The sequence below is a fragment of the Antennarius striatus genome, chromosome 22, assembly GCF_040054535.1.
Source record: "Antennarius striatus isolate MH-2024 chromosome 22, ASM4005453v1, whole genome shotgun sequence".
Lineage (NCBI taxonomy): Eukaryota > Metazoa > Chordata > Actinopteri > Lophiiformes > Antennariidae > Antennarius > Antennarius striatus.
This window is the reverse complement of record NC_090797.1, coordinates 5,838,177-5,851,329: the sequence shown is the minus strand read 5'-3', so window position 1 is coordinate 5,851,329 and position 13,153 is coordinate 5,838,177. Positions and strand designations below refer to the sequence as shown.

The 13,153-nt window shown below is 38.9% G+C and overlaps 1 protein-coding gene across 1 annotated transcript in view; it reads right to left on the bottom strand.

The window, feature by feature from the left end:
• snd1 (staphylococcal nuclease and tudor domain containing 1) overlaps positions 1 to 11,651 on the bottom strand; it is a 144,914-nt gene extending 133,263 nt beyond the window's left edge. Inside the window, exons 1-9 of the mRNA XM_068306401.1 lie at positions 11,432 to 11,651; positions 9,067 to 9,216; positions 8,694 to 8,814; positions 8,330 to 8,411; positions 4,528 to 4,688; positions 3,490 to 3,581; positions 2,652 to 2,810; positions 2,453 to 2,559; positions 1,887 to 1,977 (exon numbers count right to left, since the gene is read on the bottom strand). Coding sequence (XP_068162502.1) covers positions 1,887 to 1,977; positions 2,453 to 2,559; positions 2,652 to 2,810; positions 3,490 to 3,581; positions 4,528 to 4,688; positions 8,330 to 8,411; positions 8,694 to 8,814; positions 9,067 to 9,216; positions 11,432 to 11,506 — 1,038 coding nt within the window. The 5' untranslated portion in view covers positions 11,507 to 11,651. The remainder of the gene's footprint in view (positions 1 to 1,886; positions 1,978 to 2,452; positions 2,560 to 2,651; positions 2,811 to 3,489; positions 3,582 to 4,527; positions 4,689 to 8,329; positions 8,412 to 8,693; positions 8,815 to 9,066; positions 9,217 to 11,431) is intronic.
• Positions 11,652 to 13,153: the final 1,502 nt, after the last annotated feature.

The following is a 13,153-nucleotide window of genomic DNA, read 5'->3' as shown; positions in this document are numbered from 1 at the left end:
ACTGGTAACTTCCAAAGCTTTTCACATTACTCATACTTCTAGTGAAGGCTTATTCAGAGTGAAACAAGTATGTCATGGAGCCCTCTTTAGAGGAAAATGATATTTCGGTCAATATTGGTCTTTTCCAAACCACCTCTGTGGAAGTGAAGGTATCTGATAACTAAGTCTAACAGACTGGACCCTTACTCTACCACGTTTGCGTTTTTCCTCTTGTTGTTTGTCCACTTATTAAGCCGTAGTCTTTAGTTCCTTGGTAGTGTCCTACTCTACGTAGGTCAGATAATCACAGCTCCCTTTTAGAGCCTTATCCTTATGAAGAATTCAGTCTTATTGAAAGAGATTTCAGTTTGGTAACACAATACATAAATGTTGTTCATCTCTTGAGGTTTGGTCTGATGTGTGGCATCCCAAGAGATGCTGATGGCCTTCTACTCCCTAAATAGACAAACACAGAAGTAGCTGACACAGAGAAATCCTACTTTGTGTCTCTTTGGGCTGCAGCTTTTGCGAGAAGACAGAAAAGAGTCCAACGGAGATCAGAAAGTGTACCAGAATTGAACTGGGGTAATAAGCAGGGCACAACCATAGAGGACATGTACTGTCCCAGGGATCCTTGTTTATGATTGTTTTTTGTTCTTTCATTTATGTCCTTTAATCTGTCCTCCCCTTGGACTCAACACTCTCGCACACAAGTTCTTCTTCAGCTCTCTGCCTCAATTTTATTTTTTTTTAAATACACACGGCTAAGCTTACCATCAAATGCACCCCTCACCCCCATCCCCGCCTGCATCCAACCGTCTTTCATTGAGAGGGTTCAGATAGATCCAAGAGCAGCTCACACAGATAATTTAAATATTTTATCCTTCCTCCAGCCACGTCTCTCTGACTCAGGCAAAAAAAAATGTATACATGCACATAATTTTATTTTTTGCACCTTCTTTATCCATGTGCAGTTTATCAAACTCATTCTGTAAGCAAAAAAGAAAAAGAAAAATCCATTATACAACCCTGAGGCCAGCTAATAATTTTTCCCGGATCTAAAAGTTCAATGACTGAAGAGAGCCAAAATAGACAAAGTTTAGAGTTAAAGAATTTTTTTGTCCATTCACGGAAAAAATATATGAAGTGCAGGGGATGGTGTGGTGCAACTCATCACATTTAAACTGATGTTGTAAGGCTAGAGTTGCTTTACTGTGTTACAGCTACTGCTCGGACACTATAATGTGTCACCTCACGGTAAGACTGAATTATCAAAATGTATCAAGAGACTTGATCTCACCTGATTTGAAGTAATGTGTTCTGACAACTGGGAAAGAGTACAGTTCCTTTGTGTTAGATATTAAGGACATTTATTTTCCCCTGAGGTTCTAGCCAATAACTTCCAAAGCTAATATCGTTGGTTCTTGACTTTTGGGGGTCGTTCGCTACTGCTGCTACAGCATACTCAAGCAATTTGGCCCTAATTTGACTGGGGAGTGCTTTAAGGTTGCTGTTAAGCATTTCTCTTCCTACCTTTGGTAAAGGGTATTTTCTTCTCTTTTTTTTTCTTTAATTCAGTGGGAACGGGAGGGTGCAAATGTAAAAATAAGGTGTCATGAGGATAAAATTCACTAGACACCTCAAATTGGCTCTGCTTTTTGTCAGTTCTGGAAAGAAAATGGAAACGCAGCACAAGACATCAAGTGAGGAAAGGAAAGCAACCAGCCTTTCCCTTGTGACTGAATGCGAGACTTATTCATGATGAATAATGTCTGCCAAGTTTTAAAGATAAGTGAGGACTTGCAATGGCAGCAGGATGATCCAAATTGAAGGACACTAAGTTAAAGGTCCAAAGAAATGCCTCCTGAAGACGCGACAGAGATTACAAAAGTCAATTCAAGATTTACCTTGGCTACAAACTGCCTGTCTTTCTGATCCAAGTTTGCTGTGGGTGCCACGTAGTCCTTCCAGATGCGGACTTTGCGCTCTTTAGCAGATCTGGTCAGGAAGAAAAAACAGATCATTTTCATCAATAAGTTGATAAGCGTTTAAACAAATGTTGAAATAAATAATAATTTAGATGTAATAACGCAAAAAGTGCTCATTATCATAACTAAAAATCCAACACATATTAGCCTGTTATCATTGAGGTATTGATGATACCTCTGTCAAAGCGCTTTGAAATGTCTGTTGATGTGCTTAAGCGCTATACAAATAAAGTAATAAAGATAACAAATAAAGATTGATTAATTGTTTGATGACAGGGAATGAACATTTATGAGTATATTTTAGATTTCATAAGGCATCGAATCAGCTATTTCTAGTCACACATAAAGCATATTTTAAATTGGGTTCTTAAATGTATCTTTTTAATTAATAAAAAGTTTGTTTTTTACAAATGTCTACCCAGAAGATCATTCAATTGTACAACCCCTTTGAAAACATCTAACCCACATCAGATATATCCATTTACCGTTCAGCAGCTCTGAGTTTCTCGGCTCCCTGAGAGTAGACGGCCATGGACCAATCCACACAGCGGGCGAATCCTTCCTTCAGCAGGAGCTCTGTTATGTTGCCATTCTGACACAAAGGGCAAACACACAAATAAAACAAGTAATGACAGCCTGAAATGTTGAGACATTTCGACCACCAGGACAGTCGCGTGTCTTTACCGGATGAAGGATGGTTCCCAAGATGTTCTGGTTTGGGCAGCTTTCCAGAATGATCTGAACATCCCTCTGCAGAAGACGGGATTCTGTGAAGAATTTGGCCTCTGCTGCAAATGACTCAGGCGTCTCGCCACCATCTGCTTCTCGTCTGAATGTGGGACACTGGAGAAAAGGAAAGGTTTCACTATCAGAATACTGAAATTTAGCTTTTTTTGTTAGCATTGGGAAACATGATAAAATGTCTTCAATTGAAGAGAGTAGAACATATTTTATCTACTGCAAATCCCAGCAGTCAAGCAGGGCCTTCAGAATGTTTGTTTTTTCCAGTGCATGACTGTTGTCCACATTAAATGATACCACCTTGCTGTATCCACTACGTATCTGTATTCTCCAAATGCGACAAAACCTCAAACAGGTATAAACACAAGTGCACCGAGGAGACAGGCAGACAGAGAATGTACAACTCAAAATGAATGCAACCTCTTTGAGGGGAAGAGGAAGATTAGTTATCTTGAGTGGCACATTGGCAAAGCTGAGCTTGGACAAAAAGAACAGCGGGGAAGTTTGATGGAGAAATGGAGCTTGAGATGCTGGTAGAATATATGTGGACTTTAAAATACTAAATTGAATGCTTTTCTAACACTCATCTGAAAAATTACAGGTGCATTGTGGTGGAGACAGTCAAACCATAGTCAAGACATTGACATGTTTGGCATTTGATCACTATTTATTTGTTGTTGTTGAAAATACAGCAAAAATACAAAAAAAAACACTGAAAAATAACTCAGCAGATCATATTTCAGATCTACGAGAGAAGTAATTGGGGGTGGGGAGGGGGTACCTTTATTCCAGATAGCATGACAGTGACCAGGTAGTAGTCAGGAAGCAGCAAGGCACGAACAACACTGCCGTCACGAACGTGCTCGATGATGGCTGGCGAGGAGGAAGGAGAACAAATTATAAAAAGCAGCTTGAGGGGAAAGAGCTTTAAATCAGGATGATCATACACACATCTTAGTTTATTTGCGGGTTGGAAGCTCATACCAGTGTTTATGTATACCAATATATTTTATAAATGCAGGATAAGGGACTGGAAGATTAGATACCATCTATCATAAACTGACCACACAGGAATAGAAGGAAGGAACCCACACAGCTCTAATGCTTTCTTTGGTATCCATCTTTCAAAACTACGGACCTAATAGCTTTGTGTTCCAAAAGATAGGATTTTGAGTATCACTTTAAAGTTTTGACTACGCTATAAGCAATGCATCAACACTCCAGACAGAGTCAATTTATTTAGAAAGCTTTTTAAATGTCGTCATGACCTCTAAAGTACTTCAAGAAATTGAACAGGATGTGAGTCACCTGTGTGAAAGGCCCTCACTTCTAAATGGTATTTTGATGATGGGTCCTCTCACTCTCTATGTACCTCCTGCTTCTAACTGTAGTGTGAGCAAGCAAATGAGAGAGAAATTGGTATTTCGGTTCCCGACCACAGCAATTCAACGTATATTTAAGGCATGCTTCAGCTGGATTGCTGCCTTTGATTTTTTTTTTTTTTCCACCAAATGTCTCTCGGGAATCCCAAGAACAAGAAGTAAAAGCATGAAATTGCCTTCACATGTTCATTTTCCCATTCACTCAAAGAAGAGCAAAAGCAGCAGAGTTACTCTTGATGTCAGTCACCTGGGGAAAAAAACGGAGTGGCCAATTACAGATTGGGTTGGGTCAGATACACTGTCATTACATGACATGTCCTTAGGTAGAAAAGTAGGCTGTTTTTATGAGTCATATGTCTTTTGTTTCCAAGAACAATCATCACCTCTGAATGAGAGAATCAGTATAGATGTTGGATTGCCCTCTAAAAACTCATTACCATTGATGGGTTTCTGGTGCAGGGAATCAACAAAGTTGCGAGGATTCTCTATGGTGTACTTCATGTCACGGATAGTGTGATGGCCTCCACCCTCGCTCCACAAGCCTTTCTTGGAAGCCTTAGCCTGGTCCTCAAATTCACAGAGTCTGGCCTGATCTGGGCTGTTGGAACACAAAAACAGAAGGAAAGTATTATATCACAATAGGAGAACAACCACAAAACATGCAGAGGCAATATGTTCAAAATGTATTAAAAAATGTACTGAGGTATTTATTACACGGCCTCCTACTGATGCTTTTCAGCTCAGTTACACTGATCTTGATGCGTTGACAGATGGTTCATAACCAGGTTTTGGAAAAATAAAAATACAGTTCAAAATGTGCATTTGCCTTAAGGTAACAAGGTTACAAACACATTATAAAGAGCAGCGTGTCCTTCAGGGCCAATTAAGATGTATAACATGTAATAAAAATCCAAGCACTTCCTGTTAAAAGGGTGCAATTAATTTCACCAGTCAGACAAGGAAAGTCACCATTGCTAATGAGCATAATGTTTTTGTCATAACTTAAATATGGTCTAATCGCTTTAACCCAGGGCTGTGCTAAAACATTGTTTTACCAAAAGCCTTGTCCCAACAGGCAAAGATTACAATGAAAAGAACAACAGTAAAAACAACTACTAAAAGAATTTTAACTGCTATGATGTTGGGTTCATTAGAATTCATCAAATTATAGTAATAGTTGCAGCTGAACAAAACTGTCAATGGTTAACACACACATGTGCTTATTAAAAGATCAGAGCTGTGTAAGTAAGGGTTTGGTTAGGCTTCAGCTTTACTGAATAAAGTGCTGTATAAAGTCCTGTCAAACTACACTATTGTTTTAGAGGAAAGCGGCTGAAAAAACAGTTTATAAATGCTATAACAAAAATGTATCAGAGCATTTAGCGAGGGGACAATAACAGGGTTTGACGGCTCTTTCAAAAGCAGCCAAGCAGCTGGCTACAGATGCCTTAATTTGGTGCTGTCTCCGCAAATTGTGCAGCCTGACGCTTTTTGAGAGGCCTTGTACAACTCTAATTATTCATTACTTCAAATGGCCAACAGGCTTTTGCTTTTGCCGATAAGAAAAAGGCCGCCACATTGATATGGCAGTAGCAATTGAAACTAGAATTTAGAGAAGTAGCTTTTTTTTTTTTTGCCTTGATTAAAACACCACATCAGTAAACACGGATCCTGTCGAGCAGCAGCGTGTACCAAATCTGGACTTTTTTGGATATGTTTCTGAAAGTTGTTTCAAGTTCTGTTTTTTCCCACTTTACAATCATCATCTCTCACATTTAAATAGTTCCTTTTCTTACTGAGCAACAATTGGTACAATTGGTGGAAAGTTCTGTAAGTGGTCAATTTAAGCTATTTGGAATTTAAACAGCAAACAGAAAGCTTCAAAGATAGTGAGAGAAACCAACAACACTGTCAACAAGGGCACATATCTCAAGACCAAAGAAATAGACGGAGATTTGTAAAGACTGAAAAATGGATTCATGTGCGGAGGCAGATGATAGTCAACTTATCCATGTCTCCCAACAGACTGCTTTCTTTTCAGGTCAGCGACTCCTTCTGACCGACACATAGCTTCAAATAACAGAAAACGGACAGGGGAGGAAGTGCAAAGCTGAGCAAAACTACCAGAGAAGACAAAGACAAACTTTTCAAAATGTGATTTATTTGACCACATATTTCAGGACTATACAGTTGCCCTTGTGAATGGAAAAATGACTTAAACGGATATAAAATGTTGAGTGTTAGCTCTTAGCCATTGTAGCAGTTTAAAGACGAAGCCGTGCTGTCGTGTTCCCCAGTGCATTTAACTTGAAGGGTTCCACTTCTTGAGATATTACACCCTTCAAACAACCCTCATTCGGGACTATCTTCTGCTCTGATAGGTATTTCATCAAAATCCCTGCCTGTGGTTTTAATTTTTTTTAAGTAAATTGTAACATGATGTCATCTAACTTTCAAGGTCCACCACCTCAGTGAAAGGAGCAAGCTTTTTTTAAAAGAAAAAAAAAACATTCTGAGTGACAGCAACTAAGATACAAGGACTGAATAAGAGGAGATTGATGAATGTATCAATACCAATCACCGTGTGACTCACCACCAAGGACAACATTTCTTACGCCTCATCAATTTCAAGTGAAACTCAGTCAAATGATAATGCCCCAACATTGAACCAAAAACATTCATCTATGTGATTTATTTAATATAGATCCAAGGCTGACAGCCGCAATATGACAGAAAATGCTAGAGGAAAACAAAATAAATCACAGAACAAATGTTTGAGAGAAATCGGGGGGGGGGTCATTTACATAAATCAAGATGCCAAACAAGTAGCCTAATCTTTGAAATACAGAATAGCTGATATTGAAATGTTTGGATACACAGTCTGCAGGTCCAACTACATCAATATGTTCAGAAATACCGTTTCTGTGCTACTGTCACTTGCTGCTGGCTACAGATGTAAAAACCAATAACGACACAGTAGTAAAAAATACACTACCCATAGTTATTTTATAGGCAAGCCTTTATCTGAAGGTGACACTTCAAGGTGAATTTGCTCCATATTGAGCAAATACCACCAATAAAATGTTAAATATGCATGCTTGTTTCATTATTTAGCTGAAATTAAATCGCAAATCCCAATTCCTAGAGGTAATATGGTTGTAATGTGGTGTGACATTGTGTTCAATCTTGCTCAAATTACCAATGGAAACCAGCCCCAGACAACTGTCCCCCAGCCTGCTCTGATGCACTGCTGAGCACTGACCTCCAGTCCGCACATTTATGACACAATCAGCCTCTGAACACAACTGCCCTGTGTAAATCTCTCATCGTTACAATATCACCATAATTATGATCACATCACTGTAATATTATGATCAGCGTGTCCAGTCACAGGACATAATGATACCGGTTGCTGGGGGATTGCGGGAAAGGCCTAAAGTACATACTGAGTAATGGGCTGCCACCACCCTCACCCCCACCACCCTTAGGCCAAACGATGCTCGCCTACACTTAAAGCATCATTTACATTAGTGGTTGTTCTGGGCCATTGCACAGATTGGTTGGAATCAGTCATTACTTGCAAAATACTCCCATCATCTCTATTCATGTTGAAGGATATAAATGTAGCAGCATGAGTCAAATTGCTTGTAATGTGTGTAATGTGCAAATACCGCCATTGGGAGAATACACACTACTTTGTCATATAGCTCTTGGTATGCTTGTGTATTTAGGGGATTACTGAGCAAGGACAATGTGGCAGAGAAGGGTTTCAGTGAGATGTAATTGTAACAGCGGGGCAATAGTGCCACCATCTGGGACACTACAGCTCTATCTCCATTCTTTACAGTCTACAAGTTGAGGACTTAAGTATATACTGCATCACCCCGGCAGAGACATCAGTGCTGACCTGATATAAGCTCTAAAAAGCAGAAGATTACAGATCGTTGCCAAATTTCATTGCATTCGAATGCTGTGAAACAAAGTGTAACCTAAAGCAGCTTTGACGCCTCAAGTTCCTTAAACCACAGTGACTGAAACTAATCTGGATTAAAATCATATATCATATCAGTCTCCTGCCAACATAGCTGAACAAATGCAGCACATAATCTGACATGGAACAATTAGAAATCCTAAAGATGAGCCACTGCTTCAGAATAAATATATCTGTACAGTTTCATCTAACAGAACATTTTGATTGACTCTACCAAAAATAGCAACAAAAAATAGCATAAAACTTACTTATTCCCTCTGACTCCTTCTCTGCGGACTGTGGCAAGGCCCTCGCTCACCAAGGACTCAGCAATGTTCTCACCACTCATGTCTAAAATGAGAGGACAGTATAGTTGTAACTGCATCGTTACGGTCAGGTAACAGATCAAACCGCCAATCTTGGAACATTGGACGATTCGCTCTACCACTGAGCCACTGCCGCCTCATATTCTCATTGTAAGAAATTTGTTCCAATGCTAAAAAGCTAGCAGTAGGCATATCTTGGACATTCCTCCACACTGCAGGACAAACAGCAAACTTAAAGTGTGATAGAAGACATTTGGGGAAAGTTCTAAGCTGATTATGATCATAGAAGTCAAGATGGTCGGCTCACCTTTCCCCAGGTACACCATGCCGTACTCCCTGCCCAAAGCGGTCTTGATTTCCACGGTGAAGCACACTTCTTTGCCGATGAGCTTCTTCCGCAGGAACTCTCTGGCTTGAAAGGCCCATGGCTGCAATACAGACAGACAGGTTATTAATCTTCATTTTAAAATCGAAAGCTTGTCGCAAATGATTGGATGAGTTATATTTTTATTTGGAGTAACCAAAGAATAAATAACTTTAAGTGAATAAAATGCATATTTATTGTTATCTCATACATTATGGATGGAAATGAAGAAGGTGACACCAGATGACAATGTTTTTTTAAAAAAAGCTCTAAATGGAAATTTCTATTTGTCAAACTCGGACACAAAGACACTCACCTCATCGGGGGTGTCCTTCGTATCAGGCTGGCCCTGAGCAGCTCTGCGGGCCATGGCTCCGGCTCGGATATTACTGAGATTGATCTGACGCTCGGGGGGCGGGCCGCCTCGAGGCTGTCCCCGGACAATGATGGCACAGCCGGATAAAACCTGGGGAGATGAAGATAAAGATTGTTAGCTGATTTATTCGCCAAAGGCAAAATAAAATAAAGAAATCTCTTAATCACAAGGTTGTGTAATTCACAATTTATAAACACAGAACAAATATATGATGACAATGAAGAAGTCATTGGTTAGTTCTCAGACAAAAAGCACACAAACACGTTGAGTAAACTATTGTGTTTTCATTTGCATTGCAGCATGTGACAGTCTGTTAAGATCTGTCAGGGAAGTGTGGATTACTTTTATTTCTGGTGAAACAAGAGCAGTAAACAAAAAAACAAACAAATAATTTAATTTTCTGCAGATGCAAACTTGTTGCAACATTTTTATTATATCATAACATTAGATGTGAACATGCAAAATCATGCAACTGAATAAAACAATTTTACATTATATGTTGTCCTGGTGGCATAGTTTCATTCAAATTCTAGGTGAGAGTTATGGCCGTAGATAAGAGAAAAATATAAAAAAAAAAGAAAGAAAGAAAAGATAACCTAGTCTGGGTTTGACAACCAAGGCATTTACACGAATCTGAGCAAACACTTTTTTATCAGCGGACTCCCCGGGGTGTCTGTGGAGTGCATCACTGTGGGCTGTTGATCTAAGATGTGGGAAAGATAAAGTCTTTCTTCGAACTACTATTGTATACGTTAAACAGAAAAGAAGCTGCAGTATCCTCATACATATGTAAGGGAAGAGGCAAAGACGCACTTCCGCTTCCGAGTTGACATCACGTCCAAATGACTTCATGTACTACATGGCTATTACAGTAATTGAGTGAGATGCCCTTTTGCCAGGCATAAAGTTGTTGGTATTAGGTGAGGGCACATTAAAAACGCATGTGGTGTGCAAAACAAATCAAAGACAATTGCTTATCTGATTTGATGAAAGTCGAAAAAGTATTAATGGAGATTGCTGTGCTTATTCCTTCACAAAAAGCAAGAAAAGTTTTCTCAATATGTTTGTATGAGTGCAACTTTCTCACACGTATGTAATAGAAGCTCTAAAAACACCGCCTCTGCAAATGCATTAATAAAAGTGTTGTTCCTTGATAATTACATATTCATGATAGATAGATAGATACTTTATTAATCCCGGAGGAATGAGGATTATAAATCAAGTCTAAATCAACATTATATTTATCATGTCATTCACACAGCAGTGATTCTACAGTACCTGGGACATTCCACTGATACAACTTTTTGTCATACAATGAAAACATATGTTGAGATTATTTCGGTGGCTAAGGAATAACGTGTCTTTCGATCCAAGTGCCAGACGAAATCTGAATTCAGTAAAATCAAAGACGTGTGGACACAGAAAACACTCCACACGGACTTGAGGGAGCATGTGGGGGCAAGAAAGCTACGTGTCAGTTTCCCGTTGTTGGTTTCAAATAGCACTCCGGCTGAAGTGTTGTCACAGACTCGAACTCATTAACCAGCATGGATAATAGTTACACAGGGTGTAAGTCTTAAGGTCATCATCCGGTGCAATGACTGTTGAATAATGTGTCAAGTTTTAAGATAATAAAGGCTGATAGGGAGAAATATTAAATGATATCGTGATGCCCTTTTCGGTGTCAGCTTTGACTACTATTACTGATCTCGTCACATCACATATAAAGTATATATATATACACATAAACACGATCTTGTAATTTAGAGAAGCAACGCAGACCACAGATTCTTGTGAATATTCAACATGTTAAACTTCCTGGAGGAAAAAAGTGATTGCTACCATTTAGCAAGCTGATAGCTGGAGAGATCACAAATCATAATAACCCCAAAAATAAAAGAAAAATCTTTTAACTATTTGACTATTACTGCTTACTTTTTTATCTCATTGTACTGAACTTTTTAAAAAACCAGTATGTGTCAACACACTAGGTTACACACGTCTAATGCGAACCACAGCAAACATGTGCTAACGTCAAATGGCCCCAGCTTATTAGCAGGCTAGCAAGTTCAGTAGCAAAGCTGCTAATGTTAGCCGACATGCTGCTACGGTCAATTGAGCTAAATGTTAGTGACAGTCGCTGGTGACAACACAGGCTTTTAGCATCTTTTTCTGTATCAACAACAACTTAAAGTTGTATGACAACCGTCGATTAAGTTATTTTTCGTTAGAGTCAGCCCTTAGCTAACTAGCTGAATCCCTAAACTCAAGCACTGAGCGCACATATTCGTATTAGGAATCGTACCATTTTCACAATTCCTCTTTGAAGAGGAGCAGCCGGAGAAGAGGCTGTCTGAGATGGTGCCGAAACAGATGCCATGTCCAATAGTTTGAGATGTAACACCGTTAAGGGATAACCAGGTGAGGGATCTGGGACTGAAGTGGGAGACTGTTCTACTGGAAGCCAAGAGAAAAAGGCTGAACACCGATCAACACACACGTTATACCGGAAACACACTTTGCCATGCAGCCACACGTGGAAATCTTTCCGGGTCTATGCGTAGAATGAATGGGAGCGAATGGAGCCGCTATTCGACCGCACGGACAAATTGAATGAAAGTCTTCCGGAGCAAGAGCTGCGACACGTCAGCATAATGTAAAGCTATTGACAGAGAGAGTGGTGCCTTCAAATGCCTCGGTAATTTCCCCTTCGGATCTAGGACCTCACACGGACGTCTACAATCAAGTATCACTATGGTAACGATTACCAGAAATACATTAATTAATGTTAGGTATAATCAGAGAACAAATATATGAAATCAAATCACGTTAAAAAAAACATATAAATGAAATTATTTTTACTTTAATTGCTTAGTTGTTCTTTTCTTTTGCACTGAATAAATAAATGAAGCATTTTTCCAACATATCGTGTATTTCTAATTCTTTCAATTTATTTATGGCACAAGATTCGAATAATGAGATGTAACACTTCGTACTTCGTGGGCAACTTTAAAAACTCTCTTAACTAATGCGCAACTTTTTGATCCAGGTAAAGAGGTGGAACTTTAACTGACATGCTGCTCATGTTTTATATGGGAAATAAATATCTTTGTTAAATGGAAAGATTTTAGGTCCAATGAAAACTTCTTTTGGTCTGTTCTGCTGCTCAGTTGTAGTTGGCAGCTTATGTATTTGATTAACCGTGTGAATTGGGAAACATGGGATTTATACAAACAAAATAAAACATAAACTCTCAGGGGAAACCAAATATTTTGCCTTGAGATGTTTTAATAGATTTTTTTTTTTTTTTAGAATTTTTTAATTCCCAAAAGGAGCAACTTGCAAAGACTAATGAACTGTGATGAAAAGAGATGACAGGCAGAGAAAGCAGAGATAACGCGAGGTATCAGCAGAGAAAAACACGCACTGTATATGTATTTATGCAGACTTCAAAGATTGTTGGATTTATTCATACACATGCATGAAACACAAGAACTGATGCATCATCATCAAACCATTCAGACGTACCTTGTTCCCTGGATTGCATTAATTTACAACTTGTATGTCACAGCTATGACAGAAAAATAATTTGCATAATGTGCCCTGGGCTCATATTGACCATTTATGTAAAATTCACCTGAAAAGAGGAGCTCTTTTTAACAGTGTCATTTTTCCACAAATGGTCGGTATTTATTTATAGGCTCATATACTAGTTGCACTGCAACAAAGAAACTCTCTTTCCTGCTTGCATCCTAAAATGTACAGTGACTTATTAGCACATATAAACATGCAATTAGTTGTGATTGGTATCTAAATGTAAAGACGTGGCCGTCTGCGTGGCATTTCATACATTTCAAGCCTGAAACCTAATTTAACAGGATGGACTTTGTTTGAACAGTGATATTATTTGAACTGATTTGCTTACCACATTGGGCCTGGACGATCCAGGTATGCTGTGTACCATAATTTTTATGGAATATTTTGGCCAATTTTTGAGCAATTGTCAGTTATCTTTTGAAAAAAATAG